Genomic DNA, 23,482 nt, shown 5'->3' with positions numbered 1-23,482 from the left:
CTGTATTTTTAAATCCTCTCCATCTTTTTCTTTCTCTCACCAGATTGCCTGTGCGGTCTTCGCAGCCTTACTCCATTTCTTCTTTTTGGCAGCCTTCACCTGGATGTTCCTGGAAGGGGTGCAGCTCTACATCATGCTGGTAGAGGTGTTTGAGAGTGAACACTCCAGGACTAAATACTTCTACCTGGCAGGCTACGGAGTGCCTGCTGTCATAGTGGCCGTCTCCGCTGCAGTGGACTACAGGAGCTACGGCACCGATCGAGTGTAAGGATAGAGGGGTGGCGAAGAGAGCATAGTGTGAAGGAAGGATGGATGATTGGGCCAGGGAGGAAGGGAGGGAGGAAGGGAGGGAGGCTGGAGTGCCTGCTGTCATTTTGGCTGCGTCTGCCACAGTAGACTCTACAAGCTGTGGTGCTTCTGAAGAGTCAATACAGAGAGGTTGGGAGGGGAGAGAGGCAGAGAAGAAGGGAGAGGGGGGGGGTGAAGTATGGGGACAAGCAGGGGAGGATGCACCACAGAGTGCCTGCATGAGCACAGCAGCGACAATGTGTGAATATGGAAGGATTTACATGCAGGGTAGAAGGAGTGGGTGCACAGTGGAGCCGATTGAGGGAGAATAGGTTTTTGTGTGAGAGTGTGAGAAGGGAGTGATGAAGGGCCGTGTAGCAGAGTCCTGCACGGTCTCATTTTCAAGGCCCGCCCCACACCCGCGACGTGCAATACCGAACCCGCCCCGCTACCCGCACATATTGCCAATTAGTTCCGCAAACCGACCCGACCCGTCGGCACAAGATCCGTAAACTGACCCGAACCCGCATATAGGCCTATATGAGCAGTGAAAACGTGCAATTATTAACACACGCAGTTGCATATTTGTCTCAAAAAGCGTGGGATGTTGGTTATTTTCTCCATCTAGGAACCAAAAGCCTCCCAGACGTTGGATTTCGCTCTTGAGGAAGTGTTATTGAAAATGCTGTATTCTCTGCTAGAGAGCTTCACCTCAGCCATTTCGAATGTGGCGCGCACAACAGCAGATTGATGCGCTGCAGAGGTTATGATTATGCGCGGTCCCGTGGGGGAGAGGTCTGAGGATTTAAACATTAAACTAAATTATTATTATTTGTATATATTTATTATGCAATACCCGCGACCCGACCCGCATCATCTTTGTTTTACCCAGAACCGAACCCGGAGAAAAAGCGTTTGAAAAAATACCACCCGCGAATCACTTTTTTTGCCGGTCACCCGATGCAGGCCTCTGTAGTGTAGGCCAACATTCAAACTAACCACGCGCACACACTACGGAAAATTAAACATCATGCACATACTACTCAAAATTAACCTCACACACACACTATTGAAATATTCTCACATTCACGAGTGAACACCTCACACACACACTACTGATAATTAAACCTCACACACTTACTACTGAAAATTAACCTCACACGCACACTATTGAAACTCACATTCACTAGTGAACACCTCACATATACAACTTAAGTGTGTGTGGTTTTCAGTAGTGAATGTGAGAGCATTTCAATAGTGTGTGTGCGAAGTTAGTTTGAATTTTGGCCTATACACGGCCCCTCATATTTCAGAGTGTGTACACGTCTACACTGCTTTGTAGGCCTACTTGTTTGTGCTAAGAAGAATAAGCTGGCTTCTCCCCTGAAGTAAGTACCGAGTGGGGAGTGGGGCGAGGACATACATTAAGAGCACATGGCAACGTATTGATGCATGCTTGACTTGTCCAACCTGAGACACATGGTGAATCAGTAAGCATCTCATTCATATTAAAACATGCATAATAGGCCTCCTACAAATACAGAAAAGGGAAAATAATATGACTTTCACATGCTTGAACTGTCCACCCTATTCATGCATGGACTCACAAAGTAGGCCAACCTTTTATTCATACATATGCATATTATGTGCATAATGTGCATATAATGTATATGGTGCATTATACAGTGCATGTCACTGACATGTCCTCTTTTCTGGTTACTATATAAAATCATAAGGACTAAAGAGGGTATTAACAATGTGGATGTTGCATTTAGAAACTTATCCTCCCTCAATTGCTTATAAATGAGCAGCTCCATATAGAAAATGACAGGACACTAACTGGTAAATCATTCACATGCTTAGATGCTCACATTCTTTGCTGCTCTTGGGGCCTTTGTAGTTAAGACCTCACAGTTACCCCTGTCTTCACATCAAATCGAGGAGGTTAGAGGACCGGGAAAGGGTTCAAGTTAACATTGTTTAACCGTCAAGCCACTCAAATCTGTATGGCACTTAAATCAATATTTCATTGTGGGGTGATCATTAAAACATGAGAGTCTGAATGCCAAGCTCGTGCCATTAGCTAACTGATCAGAGATTTGCCTTGAGGAGATAGCTATGTTTTGACACAAACATACAGAATAATGTCAAAAGTTTCATACATATTTTAGATATATCTTCCTTAATCAGAGAAAGTTTAAACCATTTGTCACAAGAAAATATTTTCTTGTGGTTGAAAAGACAATTACACTTGATCACTCTTGGTTTTGTTGGCCTTGTGCCTTGTAGAATTAAAAGGCAATTGACACTGTTGTTTTAATGACAAAGAACATTAAATCAAGATAAAATAACGTATATGACTCATTCATCAGTCCAGCCTTGACAATTGCACTGCTTATCATGTTTGACACGACCCTCTGAGACAAAACCTCCGGGAATATAATCTGCCATCCCTGCTGTGTCACCTTGTCACATAACGCAGCTTATTCTCCACATTAGCCAGTGGCACTGAGTCTCATTCACCTCCAATAATGAAGGTGGCAATGACTTAGCAAAGGAGCCCTAATGGAGGATACAGTGACACAGTCAGGGACCCATAATGGAGGGCTCTCTAATGTGGTGGAAATTGAAAGATTAATAATTCAAAAGCAGCTGGTCATGAATCAGTCGGCCATTTTGCTCCAGCGGTTTTTCTCTGTACCCTTCTCTGCAACCCGTTGGGTCTGACCTCAGTGGAGGGCACTCTGGGACATATTCCCCCCGCCCCTGTTAGCTGCAATTGACGAGTGAAGATGTTTGGGGTAGTATAATTTAGCATATAGCAGTCTATATTTTACTACCAATGCTAACCTTGGTGTCAGCAATTGATGTGTGTGTATATATGTGCTCATGCATGTCTTTTGTCTGTGTGTATAGAGTGTGTTCTCTCCTTTAACTTCACCGCAGCCATTCCCACACCCCATAAATAGCCTGATATGAGGGCTGCATCCATAACTCAGTATTCAAATGAACACAGTCATGTCATATTTTTTGTGCGACCACAGGATGTGGCCGTGTCATATATCTGTGCCCTAAGGGGGAAGTGAAGGTGAATTAATCACAGGTGCTCATACCTCGCTGTCTCCCTCTCTGTGTGTGATGTATGATGGAAGTATGTTTATAGCGTGTATCCTTCATGCTGGCACACTTTTCTCACTGTTCTTCATCTTTTTCACTTTTGTATCGCCCCCCAATTCCTTTATTTCTCTTATCATGGTGCATTTGATATACTGTATGTCATGTAATTTACTATTTTCTTCCATCTTTGGGTTTGTGTGTTTGTGTGTGTGTGTGTGTGTGTGTGTGTGTGTGTGTGTGTGTGTGTGTGTGTGTGTGTGTGTGTGTGTGTGTGTGTGTGTGTGTGTGTGTTGTGTGTGTTTGTGTGTGTTGTGTGTGTGTGTGTGTGTGTGTGTGTGGTGTGTGTGTGTGTGTGTGTGTGTGTGTGTGTGTGTGGTGTGTGTGTGTGTGTGTGTGTGTGTGTGTGTGTGTGTGCGTGTGTGTGTGTTTTGTAACTATGATGTATGTCCTGTTCTCTGATGGTAAATCCTTGCTAGCCTACATCCATCTTCACACTGGAGCATGTTTTTAATCCCAATGCATCTCTCTTCTCCTGTTCTTCTTCCCTCTGTTTCTCATGCATGATGTCTCTCTCTCGCTGTGTCTCCCTCTTTGTATCTCTCTATCTCTTTCTATCCCTTGTTCGTCTTTCTCACTCTCTGTCTCTGTCTATCTCCGTCTCTTTAGGTGCTGGCTGCGATTGGACACATACTTTATCTGGAGCTTTATAGGCCCTGCTACGCTCATCATTATGGTGAGATGCACATACATGCATGCTTACACACACTTGTCATGGCACTACATGTACATGAGTGCCAAATGTTAGTGCAGAAACGACGGGTTCAATTAAGGTTTACGTTAATCTTCCTTACACTTACAAGGTTTGCCAGAGCTCCTCTTCGGCGGAAGTAAAAGCGTAAGAAACTTTATGTCAATTTAATAACTTCCCACTCATGGATTAACTCTCAAGTGGGCACACATTCCAACAAGCTGTAAATCTTCAGAAGGACGTAGAGAACGAACAGCAGATTACGATAAGAACTAAACAAGTTATGTTGCTTTTAAGCATTTATTTAATGATCCAAGCCCTGTACTTTCTCTTGGCCTAGCTACTTTATTACAATACAGCTCATTACACAGCAAAAAGGGGAACTCAGTTGGACAATTCCCTAGTCCTTTCACGGAGAAATGTCAATGAATTATGCTTTATCGGTCAGTTACTCCTGGAGAGAGGGAACAGTCATTGAACCTTGAATGAGTAAACAGAGACAGAACTGGCCAGACACAAAGACAGAAAAAGAAATAAAAATATCAGTGTTATGGAAAGAGAGAAAGAAAGCAATGGGACATGTTCCCAATTAGGTGAATGTCAGCATGTACACTGATGCTCTGTTCTCATTTTAGAAATGTCAGGCAGGCTATCACTGAACTAACTGTAAGAGGGAGCTGTGCAGGTGGGACTGCTCTGTTATGACTCAGCCCATTGTAACATATAAAGCCTTGGAGACTAGGCGCAAGAGTCATTATTCAACCAGCCTATCTATGCATTAGCAGACCAATAGCATCTATGAGAATTGGATATCTATTGTAACAATGATCCTTGGTGGTTATAATGACTGGCTGTATATTCCCTGATGCTTAAACTGCTGTGTTTTCAGCACATAAAGAGCTGTTGATTATGTGCTGATACTTTGTCCCCAAGCCAATTACTGCTGGAAGAAAAAATTAAATATTATACACTGTGTGTGAGTGAATTGTTGCAGTGACATTGTGTCTTTAATTAGGCCTGTTGTTGCCGAATATTAACTTGTATGCATGTCTGTGTGTTTCAGCTGAATGTAATCTTCCTCGGCATCGCTCTTTACAAGATGTTCCATCATACGGCCATTCTCAAACCTGACTCTGGATGTCTGGACAACATCAAGTAAGTTCATGTATGCAAACAGTCCTGCCATCACACCGGCAGGCCTGGGTTTGGTGAGCGGATGTGATTATACATGCATTTGTGTGTGTATTTAGTAAAAGGGATAATTCAACATTTTGGGAAATCCAGTTATTTGATTTCTCTGCCAGAGTTTAATCAGACGATGGCTAGGACTTAACAACTGGTTAGCTTAGTTTAGCATAAAGACGTGAAACAGAGAGCCAAACTCTGTCAGAAGATAATACAAGTATCCTCCCAGCACCTCTTACGCTCTGTAATGAACACATATTATCTTGTTTGTTTTATCCAAACAAAAACAACAAGCAGAGGGTTTCCAGGGGATTATGAGCCAACTATTTCTTAGATGGGAGATAAATTGTCTTGCCCTCGACCTAATGTAAAAAAAAGCAGATTATTGTTTTTACACTTTTTATTTCAATGGATCAAACAAACAAGATATAATGTTTTAATATTAAGCTTTAGATTTTGTTACAACTTCATATTTACCTACTGTAAGAGACTTGATCTATCTTCTCATGAAACACTCAGCAATGTAGCCACTAAGTATATTTCCCAAATGTCTACCAATTTCTTGTGTACCGCTGTTCATCAGGCTTATTTATATAAAAAGCAACATGAAGCACTCTTTTGGCATACATTGTTTTAAGATGCTTCTCATTAAATAGATCATATTATTATTCCCAGTCATGTCATTACTCATTTCACCCTTAGAGGATGTTAAATTATGACTTCATTTCCACTGCACACTGAAGCTCTGTCTACAAAGCAAACTAATCAGGATTGTGTTATTCCTCATTCCAGTACAGCTCAGGACAAAAACCTCAATCTAATTCAAACAATGTTCCATGGCTCTGAGCACAATGCCTTACTGAGGCACAGCTCACAAAATGGCTTACTCATTTGATTTATCATTTAAATATGACTGTCAATGTATCTTTCATGCAGCAGTTTTAAGTAGGACTTCAAGTGGGAAGCGTTTCAGAAATAAAGCGAAACCAGCTGATACTTGCTTCTGTGCCGCTCAAAGGAGCGTAATCAAAAAGCCTGATGAAAAATGAAAATCAAAGAACGATTTAGAATATGATACTTTTGGATCTTGTTTCCCTTTTTAATAACTTTTCACCGCCTTTTAGAGCACACTAAAAGCTGAATAGATTTGAATATATTTCACTTCATTGGTCATGTCTTTTTGTGGTTCATTTACTTGTTAATCATCATCATCATGCCCTTTTTGTCTTATTGTTTTTCTTTCTTTTGTTTTCTTTGTCTCTAACTCCAAGCCGTCATGAGTTGTCTTTCTTTTGGATTGGCTCTGGTAAGGCCACTCTCCAATCAGGATGCCTCTCGTCTTCTGAGAGACATTTTGATTGGTTTGCTTGTCATTTATTATTTGTCTGTAGAACCTGCCTTGTCTATCCATATCCCTAAATTAACCATTAACCTGCCTTGTAAACTGAATTACATGTTGATGTGTGGTTTGTGAGCTCCTATGACCTATAGACCTGTGCTAACGTGCTATTGAAATATTATAATGGTGAGATGTGAACGAGGGGAAACAGAGCTGAGAGAGAAACCACGACTCTGGGGAGCCCTGGGGGAAGAGGTGGAATGAAGGGATGGAAAAGTGAGGGATGAGTGTACCCTTTATTGAAGGGGGTCGTCAGACGAGCTTTATTGGAGGTTCTGTCTCGCCTGAATGGTGCCACAGAGGGCAACATCGAATCAATCACCTTAGTCTCACTCACTTACTCTCCTCCTCTTTCTCTCTTCCTTCCTGCTAACTCTTCTAATATCTCAACCTTTTTTCTCTCTCTCTCTTTCTACCTTTCTTTGTCTCCGTCCCTCGCATTAGAGGTGATCACTGTCAAGTCAGCCAATCAGATTAACAGCCATCATCGCAGCTGTGGCAGACCAGAAAGTGTGACCTTTAGTGGGAAATGTCATTTATAATGGCTGTAATGTCCCTCTACTTACTGCCCAGTGGAGCCACCCACAAGGCTCGCACGCTGAGGACGTACAGTGCATAGACAAGCTTCAACACAATCTGAAATGTGGGCCTTATGACTCACTGCTGCTTACCCTTTATATAAAACGTAGGTTTATAGCCTTAAACCTTTATTACAATTAATTACATTAAATTATTATAGTCACAATTGGACTTAAAGACTTCAGTAACCACTTCCGCTATTTATACTGTAACATATGTTACCCTCTGCCATGCACTTTAAGTGATGGAGTTTGGATGTAACTTAGACAAAGTCCTGTGTGCTTGACCTTCTTGGTACTTGTTGCTGACGTCAGCTAGCATACAATCTCCCTTCCTCTCATGAGACGTTATCGAAATGAGCAAATCCACCTTCTCTCTATTCTCCCACCCTTTTCGTTAGAGTGTAATTCTTTTTTGGCAAAACCTCCCATTGTTTTCTCCATCCCACTCCAACAGTGTTGGGACGCCGAACGAACCCTCTCTAACCCCTTTCTCCTGCCTCATGATCCCACGTGTATTCAACTTGGCTGAACAGCTTTTTACTGATCCAGGAAATAGACAAGCCTATTATGTTATCTTTCTTATAATAAAACCTGTAATGTATACTTTACATTTAACAGAATAAGTGGTCATGTCAAGAATGTATGACATTGAGTGACATTTTAACTTTTATAGCATTTCTAACTCTCAATTACTCCCCTCTGCTTCCAGGTCTTGGGTGATTGGGGCCATCGCCCTGCTTTGTCTGCTGGGCCTGACCTGGGCTTTCGGCCTGATGTACATCAATGAGAGCACCGTCATCATGGCCTACCTTTTCACCATCTTCAACTCTCTGCAGGGCATGTTCATCTTCATCTTTCACTGCATACTGCAGAAGAAGGTGAGCGAGACAAACTGAGACAAAGTTGTACAGAAATAGACAGACAGGCACATACAGTAGCATTGATCAACAGGGACACCAAAAATATCCACAGAGCTTTGACAGGTTTGATTGGTCATTTAGTAACCCCTGCTGGCTTCTCAATTCTCTCACTTTTTCTCACCGACTACCTCCTCGTGGCAGGTAACAAACGGTGTAGTTTCTGTCTTACTCCAGCAGAAAACAACGTTTTTATCATCAGGCAGGTCATCAAGCCTGCAGGGTTTCATACTTTGATAATATTTTGCTCACATTTGTTTTACATTTGGACATACATAGAGGACATTTAAGTCTATTTTGATGTCTAAGTGGATGTGGTTACAGATACTCTCTTCAAAAGATTACCTCCTTTATAGAGTGTATGTTTTGGGTTTGTTTTGCCCAGAGGGTTAAAGGCACATTTATATCAAGTTTTAAAATGCCTGCTTTAAATGTGGCTTCCAGGTAAAGCCTACACATCCTGGGATATTTGTACAGAGTCTCTCACAAACTGGGAGCCCAACAGAGGAGTAGGATATGGAGAGAAAAATCATCAAATGCTTAATACTCTTGTCTGGCTGCAGTCCCGCAGAGTTTTAAGTTTACAACCAGTAAACAAGTGAAGTGAAGTGTGTGTGTGTGTGTGTGTGTGTGTGTGTGTGTGTGTGTGTGTGTGTGTGTGTGTGTGTGTGTGTGTGTGTGTGGTGTGTGTGTGTGTGTGTGTGTGTGTGTGTGTGTGTGTGTGTGTGTGTGTGTGGTGTGTGTGTGTGTGTGTGTGTGTGTGTGTGTGTGTGTGTGTGTGTGTGTGTGTGTGTGTGTGTGTGTGTGTGTGTGTGTGTGTGTGTGTGTGTGTGTGTGTGTGTGTGCGTGCGCAATTTACTTAAGTATGTGTAAGGCCATGGGATCAGGTATCCTGAGAGATGTCCTCAGAACAGTGCTGAGGTTTTCTTTGGCTGCGGCCCAACATGGTTTCTCCCAAGATGCATGGAGCTGCTCTGCTCACCACACAGCTGTTCAAACAGAGCATGTGGCAATACACGTCTGCCAGTCCAACAAGCTTGTTAAAAAGCAATTACAGTCTTATTTGTTCTAACTTGATTGGGATCTAAATGCAAATGTTCTGTGTGTGCGCAATTGCATCATATATCTCCCTCAGGAATATGTCCATTTCAAAAGTGGCAGTGTTAACATTTTGGGTGGATGTTTATGGGGGGGAAAGTTTATGAAGTTAATCTGTTAATGTCTAAATGTGTATGGAGTAAGTGTTTGCACAAGGAATCTGAGTACAATAAGTACAGGGGCACTACATCAAGTTAAGCGTCTGTTTCTTTCCTGGTGTGTCATCTTGAAAATATGCTTCAATATACGCCAGTTAAGTGGGACATCAGTCAATTCCTCCTCCATAGGTGCTTTCTATTTTATGTAATGTATGTGCATAGTATGTCAGTGTGTAAGTCACTCTGCCTCCCCCTGCCCAGGTACGAAAAGAGTACGGCAAATGTCTGCGCACTCACTGCTGCAGCGGCAAGAGCGTGGAGACGTCAATCTCCTCCTCCAGCAAGACCACCACCTCAAGGACCCCCGGCCGCTACTCCACAGGCTCACAGGTGAGCTTACCTGCCTGCACACCTGGACGATACAGCACAGCAGACTCTCAGGTGAGGCAGGAGCACGCCATGAGGGTTTAGGGTTATCGCTGATCACTTTCACAACTACATTCGGCACAGAGTCTCAATTTTATTATAGGCAATTTAAACAAAAACACTTTTTAATGGGGACCTTCTGAAATTGTGATTAAGTTAGAATACTATAAAAATGTGGAAAGTGAGATAGCCCAAACCCTGACACCTTTTGAATGTTGATGCTGACACAAAGGTAAATGAGAATAAATATAATTGACGGGTGATAATTTCTCCCCACCTGTTTTCCCTCTTGCTGGCCGCAACTTTGCTTTTTCCTTTATTGCCTCTCCTGCACTAATTTGCCCTCCTTTTGCACACCATTCCTCCTTATATCACTTTTCTCTCACCACATTTGTTTCCATCTTTTGTTGTTACGTCTTCCGTCCTCTTCCTTCCTTTTACTCCTTCTCCCTTTCATTATTGCTACTCCTATGTGTCTTTATCCATACCTTCTCTACCTCCTCTCTCCCTCTTCTTTTGCGCTCCTTTCTCCTGTGTATAGAGTCGTATCAGGCGGATGTGGAATGACACTGTGAGGAAACAGGAGTCTTCCTTCATCACTGGAGACATCAACAGCTCCGCCACGCTCAACAGAGGTAACCACGGGATACCTAGCATTTGCATCCTCATCACTGTCACCATATCTATTTTATTAATAGCGGGAGGCTCTGGCAGCATGCGCTGTCATTTAGTAAAGAGGTAGGAGTCCAAACTTCTTAAAAGAAACTGTGTTCTTGTAGAGAGGTAGATTAGCTGAATAGAGTGTAAATATCACTTACTACTTTTTTTTGCTACTTCAAAGGATGACTTTACAGGAGGGAGAGTTGGGAGTAGACTGTTGTCAAAACTGAAACATCAACCAGTCTGTTGTCCCATTTTAGATTTACAGAGTTTACTGTTCTACAGAAGCCTCTATACTTTTTTGTCTGAGGACAGTCTATTTTTGAATAATTTGTGGGGGATAAATCCTTTAAGTTAAAGTATGTGTGGAAGTCTAGAGCTGAGCACCAGTGGTTCCTTTATTAATGTACTGTACGTTATGCAGAGTTGCATTAAATTAATGCTTTATTATAACCAGAATGTAGTAGTGTGTCACTTCAGGCGAAGCTACTGATTCTAAAATGTACTGTGAGACATTACTTTGAATGTTCGGTAAAGTAGAGCAAAGTTTTAAAGTGTAATACAAGTTTATCTCATTATATGAAGGCTACTGTGTCTAAGCTTTTAAATGTTAATTAGGATAGTTTGCTGGATTTCCACTGTATTGGTAGCTGTCTTTCCTGTCCCTCCCGAGAAAGTCACTGTGAGAATGGATTCTATGTCTGAGGGCTAGGGTAATGAGGACATTGACACACAAATGGCTAGACATTTTTGATACACACTCTTGGGATGTACACACATACACTGCCATTTGTTAGTCTCTAAGTTGAGGTGTGGCCCTCGCTTCCTTCGGGCCACTAATAAGCTGTTAGCATGACAGATTGATGCTAAAGCAGACACGGTGTGTGTCAGTGCCTGAATTATCACACACTTAGCGAGGTAGGGCTTAAGACACCCCCGCCCCCCTCCTTCGCTCACACTTTAAAGTATGGTGCAGAGAGCTACTTAGCAAGTAGATTTCAAATGACTATGTACTGAGGCTTAGTGAATAAGGAATGGGAGGATTAAATTGGATATTCTGATAGCTAGAGATTGACTTGTTGAAATCAGGAGAAAGTATAATGGAAAAGGAATATGTTCTTTTTAACCTTGAAGTTGGCAGACATATTTATGTCAAATATATTATTACTTTTGTTTATTTGTAGTCGTTAAGACAATGGGTGCGAACTAGCCCTTTGGTCACACTTATATATTAACCTTGATTTATATTATGTCAGTAAGGATTCATGTATATTGTCCTCTATGATTAAAAATCTATTTTGAAGGTTTATAGTTTATACTTTAATATATATAGCTCTATTGTTTCTGCCAAGTTAAGGCTGCTGGCCAGCCACTATTTCTGAAATAGTAGTAAAGTTATACAAATATCAAATAAACTATGGTAACCTAATATTTGATTTGAATTCATTTAGGCTAGACACCACACATTGTGCCTATTAGCATTATGAACTGTTAACGTTTTTTTTTCCACTCTTACCATGTTTTTTAATATGTTTGATAGAGAGGGAAATAGACCATGAGAATGAATGTAAAGGAACTGTCGCCTCCAACTTATCTCCCACCTAGGAAAGAAAATGCACTTTGTTTGTGGCCCCTTGTCCGTTTGCTATCCTGTAGTCATGCGGCTCTGCTCTACCGTATTGAACTGCAACACAGACTTCTCCAAGCCATGCTCTCCCTTTGTCTCTCCTTCGTGTCCCCTCCCTCAGCCTGTATGCAGTGGCTGCAAGAATTACTTGTCAAGCTTTTTCTTGGCTTTCCCCTCAAACTATTTGCCTGTTTGATTTACTTGTCCTCTTCTCTCCCTCCTTCTCCCACACACTCACTTTCCATCTTACTCTCCCTTCCTCCTTTTCCTTCTCGCTTACCTGCACTCTGTACCGTCTACATGCTCTCCTTCAACCTCCCTCTCTCTCCGCTTTCCCTTTTTTACCCTCGATTGCTTCTCTCTTTTTCTCTCTTGACTTGGCTGTTGCTCTTCCTCTCTCTCTCTCTCTATCTGCCTGTACCAGGAGCCATGGCTAATCATCTTATAACTAATGCTCTCCTTCGTCCCCATGGTACTAACCATCCTTATAACACTCTCCTGGGGGACTCGGCAGTCTATAACAACCCCGCCGTGGGCATGTACAACACCCAAGGTGTGCTTGATGTTTATATTATAAACATACAACATTCAAAGTTATTTTTTCACTATGTTTTAATTGATGTTGCATGGTAATTTCATTTGAAGCCATTTGCTACTGTGATACACTTTGTGATGCACATGATCTGGCCTTGTTATGGCTCCCAAGTGAGGCAATCAATCGCACTGCAATAATCTTTCACAAAGGACCCCCACTGGGCACTTTTCCCAGCACATAAATGTGGAGATGAAATTCTGTCTATGATTTATGTAAAAAGCCAACAAGTTCACATGCTGATTTGTTGTATGATATACAGTACAGTACATGCACACTACTGTATGTGTTGCAAACTACACTGTATCTTTTATAAGCTACTTGGGAGCCATGAAATATTCGTACTTTTTGTATTGATTTTCTATTTTCTACAGCATGTGCTTGACTTTGTACGTGTCAGTTGGGACTTGTATTGCTTGTCTTAGTGCACGTCTGCTGTATTCAAACTATGTTTTAAATGTAAGTTGTGTTTTTATGTTTTCTCTGTGTTAAATAAATAATGAACCATATGGTAACAGCCAGTTAACGACAAAGCCAGGAAAACAGACTTTGATATTGAGTATCAGAGATGGTTTCTTTTCTTCTTATGTTTTACATCAAGCCTCCAATTACTGAACTCACGTCTTTCTGTTTTCTCTCTTCTCCCTCATGCTGTCCATTAGCACCGTACCGAGACACAAGTATGGGCTAAATTAATACTCAACTTCTTCAGTAACATATGAGTTTATTCTCTCTTTCCTTGGTTTTTAAACTCTCCGGTTCAATCTTCACCCAAATTATAGTTTTGTTTGCTACTTTCCTCGCCCAAATAATTAGTCAATCCGTGTTATACGGTTTTCTGATTTGATTTCTCACACATTTTTGGACTCCTTTCCCAGAAATGCTATTTTCTTGAAGGCATTTTATGTATAGAAGTAAAACAAACAAGCGTTATTATTGATTATATGTAGTGTTAGAGATCAGATGTGCACATTTGAGTTTAAATCCCCAACTCTTTTTAATGTATTGCTATAGTGCTGGCTATAGTGAGAAAAGAACAAACTTTTGAGGTTCCTTTAATTAAATGAGTAAAAATATTTGTATCCAAGGAATTAACATATTTACCTTTAATCCTCAATTCACAGCATATTCTATGATGGTTTATTCAGGACTCCTAATAATTATGACTGTTATTATTCCTTATTTGTTTCTCAGAGGGCATCCTGAACAACGCCAGAGACTCCAGTGTAATGGATACACTCCCTCTTAATGGTAACCATGCCAACAACTACAGCATGGCCAGCAGCGAGTACCTGAGCGACTGCGTCCAGATCTTGGACCGTAGTGGCGGCTATGGCACCCACGGCAATCATAAGGAGACGACCTTGGAGAAGAAGATCCTCAAGGAGCTGACCTCCAATTACATCCCCTCCTACCTCAACAACCATGAGAGAGCGACCACCGAACGCAACCACAACCTGATGAACAAGCTGGTCAACAGCAGCATGGCCAATGGAGGTGACTAGTTTGATTTAAGTTATTTCAGGTTAAGATCGTCACAAACATTGTTTTTTTCTAGACAGGGACACTATTGTAAAGCACTTAACTTATTTTGATTCATGAACACTATTGTGCCCAACTTATTAGAAAGAGCTTTATCATGGCCTATTATCACTTTTCAACACGGTAGCATACAGTCACCTTTTAACAATCTACCAGACAGAGTTGTGTTCTGGCAAGTCCAATATTACCTCTTCTTTTACCTGATCTTCATAAACCCGTAAAGGATATATCAGTCTCTTAAGCTTCCAAATGCTCCGATATGTTCACCAGCTAGTTGCTAAATGTGCCTGTCTGCCGTACGCTCCTGGCAGGTAGCTGCAGTGATTTGGTAACAGCTGCCTGCTGCTGAAAACAAGGCTGATGAGAGCACTGAGCTGAACCAAAACAGTAAAGTTGCAGGCTGGGAAACAAAAACAAAGATGCTGAAATCCTTTGTGAAAGATTTTCCGTGGGTTTGTGTAAGCAACTTTTTTCACACATAAACATGGTAAATGTAATCCGTTGTTAATATAAAAAGGTTATAGACACAACCAGTCAACTTTCTGGCTGGCTTACTAATACATCTCCACTGTCAGATGCTGAAATCATCATACTGTGTATGTGTATATGTATGTATATGTATGTATATGGATGTACATGTTTGTATATGTGTGTATGTGGATGTACATGTTTGTAGATGTGTATATACATATGTATGTGTGTGTGTAATACACACTGAACAAAAATATAAATGCAACACTTTTGTTTTTGCTCCCATTTTTCATGAGATGAACTCAAAGATCTAAAACATGTTCTATATACACAAAATAACCATTTCTCTCAAATATTGTTCACAAATCTGAAAAAATCTGTGATAGTGAGCACTTCTCCTTTGCTGAGATAATCCATCCCACCTCACAGGTGTGGCATATCAAGATGCTGATTAGACAGCATGATTATTGCACAGGTGTGCCTTAGGCTGGCCACAATAAAAGGCCACTCTGAAACGTGCAGTTTTGCTTTATTGGGGGGGTCTGGGGGGGTCCGAAAACCAGTCAGTATCTGGTGTGACCACCATTTGCCTCATGCAGTGCAACACATCTCCTTCGCATAGAGTTGATCAGGTTGTTGATTGTGGCCTGTGGAATGTTGGTCCACTCCTCTTCAATGGCTGTGCGAAGTTGCTGGATATTGGCAGGAACTGGAACACGCTGTCGTATACGCCGATCCAGACATCCCAAACATGCTCAATGGGTGACATGTCCGGTGAGTATGCTGGCCATGCAAGAACTGGGATGTTTTCAGCCTCCAGGAATTGTGTACAGATCCTTGCAACATGGGGCCGTGCATTATCATGCTGCAACATGAGGTGATGGTCGTGGATGAATGGCACAACAATGGGCCTCAGGATCTCGTCACGGTATCTCTGTGCATTCACAATGCCATCAATAAAATGCACCTGTGTTCGTCGTCCATAACATACGCCTGCCCATACCATAACCCCACCACCACCATGGGCCACTCGATTCACAACATTGACATCAGAAAACCGCTCACCCACACGACGCCACACACGCTGTCTGCCATCTGCCCTGAACAGTGAAAACCGGGATTCATCCGTGAAGAGAACACCTCTCCAACGTGCCAGACGCCATCGAATGTGAGCATTTGCCCACTCAAGTCGGTTACGACGACCAACCGGAGTCAGGTCGAGACCCCGATGAGCACGACGAGCATGCAGATGAGCTTCCCTGAGACGGTTTCTGACCGTTTGTGCAGAAATTCTTTGGTTATGCAAACCGATTGTTGCAGCAGCTGTCCGAGTGGCTGGTCTCAGACGATCTTGGAGGTGAACATGCTGGATGTGGAGGTCCTGGGCTGGTGTGGTTACACGTGGTCTGCGGTTGTGAGGCCGGTTGGATGTACTGCCAAATTCTCTGAAACGCTTTTGGAGACGGCTTATGGTAGAGAAATGAACATTCAATTCACGGGCAACAGCACTGGTGGACATTGCTGCTGTCAGCATGCCAACTGCACGCTCCCTCAAAACTTGCGACATCTGTGGCATTGTGCTGTGTGATAAAACGGAACATTTTAGAGTGGCCTTTTATTGTGGCCAGCCTAAGGCACACCTGTGCAATAATCATGCAGTCTAATCAGCATCTTGATATGCCACACCTGTGAGGTGGGATGGATTATCTCGGCAAAGGAGAAGTGCTCACTATCACAGATTTTTTCAGATTGGTGAACAATATTTGAGAGAAATGGTTATTTGGTGTATATAGAAAATGTTTTAGATCTTTGAGTTCATCTCATGAAAAATGGGAGCAAAAACAAGAGTGTTGCATTTATATTTTTGTTCAGTGTATATATGTGTGCGTGTATTTTATTTTTACAAATGTTGTTCCGTATTTAATTTGCCATTTTTCGGGTCTCTAAAGAGATATGATTTGCAAAACTGTACTTTTAATATAATGTGACCCCAAATAAAGAATACATTATTATTATTTTGTAATACTAGCTATATGAACGCTTTTGTTTAAATGTCAGAGAATATGCTTTAACTGGTCTCCCTGCTCTGGTCTTCCAGGGAGCATGGCAGGAGGCAGCAGCAGCAGCAGCAGCAGTGGCGTTGGAGGGTGTGTGGGCAGCGGTAAAGAGGACAATTGTCCCATGGTGCTGGACAACCCTGCAGCCTTCCCCCACGAGGAGAATCTGGGTTTGGAGATCATTAGAGAGGAGTCCAACGCTCCACTCCTGCCGCCACGTCCTCCTCCACCAGACAGCCACCCCCCTCCTCCGCCTCCCCCGCACAGCTTCTCTCGGCCACGGCGCATTCCCCAGGAGACCAGCGAGAGCTTTTTCCCCCTGCTGACCAACGAGCACACTGACGAACACACACATTCGCCCAGCCACAGAGACTCACTGTACACCAGCATGCCGGTGCTGACGGACCTTCCGGATGGACAGATGAACGGTTTAACAGACGGAGAGGAAGACAGCTCCGGGGAGCTGCAGCCCTGTAAGAGTGCCACTGCTCCGGAGCTAGATGACGTCTATTATAAGAGCATGCCAAACTTGGGCTCCAGGAATCAACTTCACGATCTGCAGAGCTATTACCACATGGGCCGTGGTGGCAGCGATGGATACATGGTGTCCGGCAGCAAGGAGGAGTCCGATTCGTCGCCTGAGGAGCCGCCTGTAGACCCTTCCCATCTGGTAACCAGTCTATAGAGCCAATAAAGAGACTTCTATCCCTCCCCAGCCCATTCTCACACTTCCAACCTTCCAATGAAAACATTTTGTGTTGTTGATCGACAGACTGAGCTGGCCCACCCCTGGATTGATGTATTATTTGTGACATTGACTATAGTTCATGACGACATGGTTAAGAATTGGCTGGTCAAATGAAGGCAGGGACTGAATGTATCGTCACAAATGGTGCAGACCGAGAGGGTGGTTCGGAGAGACTTTACCTGGAAAGGAGAGGAAGGGGGAGGGATCCTGTAATTTCACCCTACCTGTTACTTTAATATGAAATCTTGGATTGAAGTTCCCCAATATGAAGCTCTAGCAGATCATAGCATAGAGTCTCCACTACCATGGCAACAGGGGCGTGGCCACCCAGCCCTGGTCAAAGGAGCTGCCTGTCTGAGTATCTGTATGTCCGTCTCACGCTTAAAGACATGTACTGGGATGACGTTTCTACCTTTTCAAAGGGTAGAGCAGGATATTGAACTGAACATAAACTGGCCTTACATAGGCCCCGCCCCACTATCTGCCAATCAAGTGGAGGATGTACGATAAATGCCCTCTCTACCAAAACATCCCAAAAACTATTTTATTGGGCAACCGAACTGTAATCATATCACGCTGATGTTCTGAACTCTCTTCCTGTTCGTATCTGCTAAACTGGAGTTGTGTCTGGGCTGGTGTAACATTCCTGCGAGTTGTAGTGACTGCGGCTACTGTGTATTTCACTGAAAACAAAGAAGGGAGATCATATAACAACAGACTGAACTAAAAAAAAAAAAGAATGGGTTCTGTTTCTCCTCCTTTCTTCTGTAAAGGTTTTCAGTTATCAAAGGATTATAAAGAAATCACAAACTGTTTCTATGTATTGTACAGAATACAAATACAGATACATTGTTGCATATGACCAAGTCTTTTATTTTTTACATTTTTAAGTTGCAAACCTTTTGTCTGTGGAACTGTTCTGAAATGTCATGAGTTCTGGTCACGTGTAACTGACAGGACAAACAAGGAACAATCGATCTGTAATTTGTTGGTAAATACAGCGTTAAGCACTTCTTAATTATACTACGCATATACCCTACACACACTTCATTCCGGACCTTTTTATAGCAACACCACTGTCACCTACATTTTGCAAATCAATTGTTACTATATACTTTACCACTGTGTAGATTCTAAAGTAAAGGGTAAAGGAAGTGGCTAATTTATGAAAGAGATGGTTGCTATGGTAATTCCACTATTTAGTCTTTGCTGGAAGTGGGTCTCATCTCATTTGTTCTTGAATAAAGCATTTCCTTCCTTAAGGCACAAGCGTGAACGAGAGTGGATTTATTTTACAAAGATATTAGATATTTGGAGAAACACAATAATGCGTTATTAAGCAAACCCTCTCTATTAACATTAATTTGCTGGTTGAGATTGTACAGATAAAGAATGCTGGGAATAAAAAATGTCATTCTCTAAAGAAAACAAAAGAGACTGTAGACTATTTGAAACAGAGTGGGTCTCTGTGAAATGACATGATTACACGATGTGTACTGAAGATATGAAAACTCTGCACACAGCAGCACTGTCCAATGTGGAAAGCCAATGTTTACTTATTTAGGAGAGAAAAAATCATAAGTGTATGAAGTGTAGCTTGCACATGTATCCCACAAGCCCCCGCCATGTCCCCAAGAGAGAAATTATTTATGTATCTGTTTATTGGTTTGAAGACAGCAAAACAAGCTTGGAGGAAGAAAGCTGGCTTTAGGCAGGAGTAAATATGATGGCACTGGGTTTGTTTCATGGTTCTTTTTTTAAATTATTATGATCATGACTATTATTACAATATTATTGATAATTATTTATTCTTTTTGTATGGGTTCCAAGTTGAATGATCTCATAACTAATATTTGTTGTAACAGTGAAAGTTGTTTGCCAACAAATAAATTACTGACATAGCTTTGCGGTTTTCCGCCTCTTGAGTGTTCTCAGTCATTACATCAAAATTAAATGAAACAAAGAGGGAAAACCAACAGTGTACTTTTACTTTTACGGTGTACAGAGTTCTCCATTGCACTAAGACTAGCTTTCTATCTTTTTATATATTCAATTGGGATCAGAAGATTGTTATTGTCATTTTACTCAGGTACAACTACATTTTGCATGCTCCTCTCGATTCAGTTAATGTATGTAAGTAGGACTGACCCCCGAGGATCATGAGATGAGAATAATTACTTCCAGACAAACCACCTGTGCAGTGACGCACAACATAAAAGCACCTGTGCGCTTAACCTTCCCTGGTCACCTGAGGATATGAGAACAGGTTGTTGTAATAGACGTATGTTTGTGTTAGAGGGCAGCCTTTACTTAGATCGAATACCTGCTTCAAGATCTCTCTATGAAACAATGTCCGCTGCATGTGATATATAATGTAATATATACCATGATGAACAACAAGATGCTAGAAAAGTATATCAAACTCAAGATTCCGTTTATTCACCTGTGAATTTCATTTGCATAGAACGTGTGTTCCTGTCCAAGGAAGGTCTTTACTCGGGAGAGTGGAAGGACAGACCATTGACAGCCCGAAGGGAACAACTCCACTTGCATTCCAAAGCGAGCTAGATCCCATCAATAGTCTCAGTCTCGGCTGTATGCCTTTCTTTCTCTACCTGCAGAGAGAGAAGGTGAGCTCTGTATTGACAACATATGCCATGGTTCTCAGTCATCCTGAGAAAGCCTGAAACCACCTGGGGCTCCCTAGCTTGGCAAGACTTATTATTACTGATATGGAGCAAGTTGAACTCAGAATGTGTGCCTACCCTCTGAGTGGTGGCTAGGTGGAGGTGGAGACATTGCACAGTCCTTGGGCACCATCAGTGACATTCATCTACAAAAATAAATGAAAGTTTCCAAGTCATGTTGCAGTAACTGGTAGAGTAGATACATTGTCTCACTGGCTCAGCCGCTTTTATCCTTTGTTGTTTCAGGATTTTAAGACACACCGAGGAAATGCTGACTAAAAATGTAACAGCTGCCTTTCAACTAAGACTGATGCAGACTGGTGCCTAAAAGTACAGGGTGTAGTCCTGCAACCAAATTTGCAGTCCGTCCTTTCAGTACTCTGAAAGTCGATTCTGTACTTAAAAGATATCAGAACATTTTATTTGTCTTTGTTAAACGTATTATTGTCACGGCCTCCCCATTGGATGTAATACAACCATGATTGGTTAGGGCACATTCTATCCTTGGTGTTGTGGGCATTGTACTCTTCCATGTAGGCTACCTCTTTTTTCCTCAGACTATCCCCTCAACGTTTACACAGTACTACCTGCTTAATGTACTGTAGCAGTAGGCACCTCCTATGGGAGCAAGTGCTTAGCGTTGCCCAGCAATAACCATTCTTAATGTTTCCCTGGGTGGACTGTGGTAAATCCCAGATGTGGGATGCCTGGTTACCTTTTCCACTCATTTGAGCCTCTGCAGGGCAAGACCTTTAGCAGCCACTACGCCCCTCTACACCCTAGCGTCCTGCAGGACTGGGAAAACCATGGTTACATCTGACATGTTTGTGTCTAGCCGTATTTACAGGCCTAATGGTTTGTAGTTAGTCAATATGTAAATAACTTGGTTGCACATATGTGGTTTTTCTTACAGCTACCAACAAGTTTTGACTCCTTTATGTTCAGAGATGTCAAAAGTAGACACATCCTTTACTCAAGTAGAAGTATAGATACTCGTGTTTAAAAATACTCTGGTAAAAGTAGAAGTACTGACTAAACTTCTTCATTCAAGTAAAAGTAAAGAAGTATGGGCTTCGAAATGCACTTAAGTAAAAAGTACCCATAACTACCAACTGTTTTAAAGAGTAACCAACCTCCCTTTATATTAATAGAACAATAATGTCATTGTTAGCTAATAAATGTTTCGATGCAGAACAACGGCAACATGACAAAGTTTTCATTGGTCCCTCTTGTTTAGAGAACACCAGGAAATGATGGATACACGGATCGTGTTAAAATCAATAAGCACGCAATGACTCTAAATAATAATGATCACGCCACCAAACACAGATTAAAGCTAAAGTAACAAACCTGTTTCGAAATTGTAAGAAGTTGAAAGTACAGGTGTTTGTGTTCAAAATGTAAGAAGTAAAAGTAAAAAGTTGTCAGAAAAATAAGTAGTGGAGTAAAGTACCGATACCAGAAAAATGTGCCTCAGTACAGTAATGAAGTATTTGTACTCCACTACTTCCCACCTCTGTTTAAGATATCAAAACGAACTGAAGCCACCTAAAGCTTGCACTCCCCCTTCCTCACTCCCTCTCTCTCTTTCCCCGCCACGCTGCCAGTCGCAGGCTGATTGAACGAGCATCGGTCTATGTGGGTCATATCTCTGCAGGAGTGCTCTGATCGGTTAGTGCTGCCTGGCTGTGTTATCTTGCCGCTTGCTCTGTTTCCCTCCTTCAAGGGAAGGAATTCAGAAAGTCTTACAAGGTGACATGTCTCTCACACTCAGCTCACAAACCAAAGGCAGACTGCGAGGATGAGCAGGGGTATAAACTAAAATGATCAATCTGTTTATTGTACATGATTTATTAATGATTGTGGCAAGCTGAGGGAATCTAAATGTGGAACCTATAATGCAGGAACTTCAAAAAGCTAAACAGAGCAAGAAGTGCACAGTAACGAATCCTTCCTGGAAAGGCGCTCATTGCTTAAAATAGTCTCAGAATGTTCAGAGATGTTCTAGCAATTATTTAGACAATGCTGAGGAATTTGAATGTATAAATTCAACTCCAGCATGCCAGACAACCTCTGTTTCCTACAAAATGATTTCCCCATACAAACTTGGTTTTCAATTATGCTTTGAGGGAAGTATATTTTCTCACAGTCAAAGTATAAATATGTGGTAACGTTGCAAACTGAAACAAAACAAACTTACTTGTTTATGTTAGACAACACATTTACTTGACAAGAGTTGGTAAAGGATCGGGATTTTGTTTAAAACAAGTGTTTGTCATTGAAGTGTCAGACATTCACTTTTTTGGTTTCACACAGGACTCCTCTGTGAAAGTCAGTTTTTACAAGGACTGTGATATTAAAAACGTGTATTAGTCATGAGTCAAAAACAGTATAAGAACAAATGTGTGGTAAAAATAAATGTCCCTGAAATGTAATGTAATTGAGATGTATAGATATTTCATATTAAGAGACCGGAATGAGTCAGAATTATGTAGATTATATTATTGTATTTGATTGCTGTAATCAAAATACAGATTTTGAAAAATAACTCAAGGTCCGCTCACCGTTTTCTCCCCCTGCGCATCAGCGAATGGAGTTACTCATGTCATAGCGAAGTTTTTAATTTGTTTAAAGTTTCAAAGGTTGATTGATTACTTGGCTTTAAAGCTGATCAATGTGCTCTTTTCTCCCAGTGAGTCTGTCCCTCTTTGTGATGGATGCAACCTGCTATGCAACTGGAATCCAGTGTTAGCCATGCATGTGAATGAATGGCATGGTATCAAGCAGCCCCCATTGTGAAAGTGATATTACATTGTGGTCTCTGTTCATTAAGGCATCTATGACATTTAAGGCTGAGTTAGAATTTGATTAAATGCGGAAAATCAGCCCATATACAGTATGACATTTCTAAATTTCCATCCCATTTCCTTCTTCTGCACTGTTGAGCATTATAAAGCACAAGATGCATATTTACCGGCCATTCTGGTATCCAGTTTAGGTTCTAATAGAATAGACTCGAATGAAACACATGACCTCACAAGCTAGTATACCTGTCAGTAGAATTTATTGTATTAAATTACACAATTTTAATTGTATTGTCTCAGAATTCATTCCATCACTATCTGGTCATTCCTTAGTTGATTAGAAGCTCGCTGTGAGAGAAAGCTAATTAGTCTTTCTCCAAGCCATATTAGCTTCTGAATGGCTAGCCTTGCCCTGACCTCTGAAAACACATCAAAAT

The 23,482-nt window shown here is 41.7% G+C and overlaps 1 protein-coding gene across 1 annotated transcript in view; it reads left to right on the top strand.

The window, feature by feature from the left end:
- Window positions 1-19,446, top strand: part of adgrl3.1 (adhesion G protein-coupled receptor L3.1) — a 137,616-nt gene extending 118,170 nt beyond the window's left edge. Inside the window, exons 17-26 of the mRNA XM_034081404.2 lie at window positions 44-264; window positions 4,072-4,138; window positions 5,217-5,308; window positions 8,028-8,196; window positions 9,693-9,872; window positions 10,399-10,492; window positions 12,569-12,697; window positions 13,399-13,416; window positions 13,931-14,233; window positions 16,848-19,446. Of these exons, the coding sequence (XP_033937295.1) occupies window positions 44-264; window positions 4,072-4,138; window positions 5,217-5,308; window positions 8,028-8,196; window positions 9,693-9,872; window positions 10,399-10,492; window positions 12,569-12,697; window positions 13,399-13,416; window positions 13,931-14,233; window positions 16,848-17,491 (1,917 nt within the window). The 3' untranslated portion in view covers window positions 17,492-19,446. The remainder of the gene's footprint in view (window positions 1-43; window positions 265-4,071; window positions 4,139-5,216; window positions 5,309-8,027; window positions 8,197-9,692; window positions 9,873-10,398; window positions 10,493-12,568; window positions 12,698-13,398; window positions 13,417-13,930; window positions 14,234-16,847) is intronic.
- The last annotated feature ends 4,036 nt before the right edge of the window (window positions 19,447-23,482 follow it).

Source organism: Pseudochaenichthys georgianus, chromosome 1 (assembly GCF_902827115.2).
Source record: "Pseudochaenichthys georgianus chromosome 1, fPseGeo1.2, whole genome shotgun sequence".
NCBI classification, from domain to species: Eukaryota; Metazoa; Chordata; class Actinopteri; order Perciformes; family Channichthyidae; genus Pseudochaenichthys; species Pseudochaenichthys georgianus.
The sequence above is the reverse complement of the archived record's forward strand: the minus strand, read 5'-3'. Positions and strand labels throughout refer to the sequence as shown.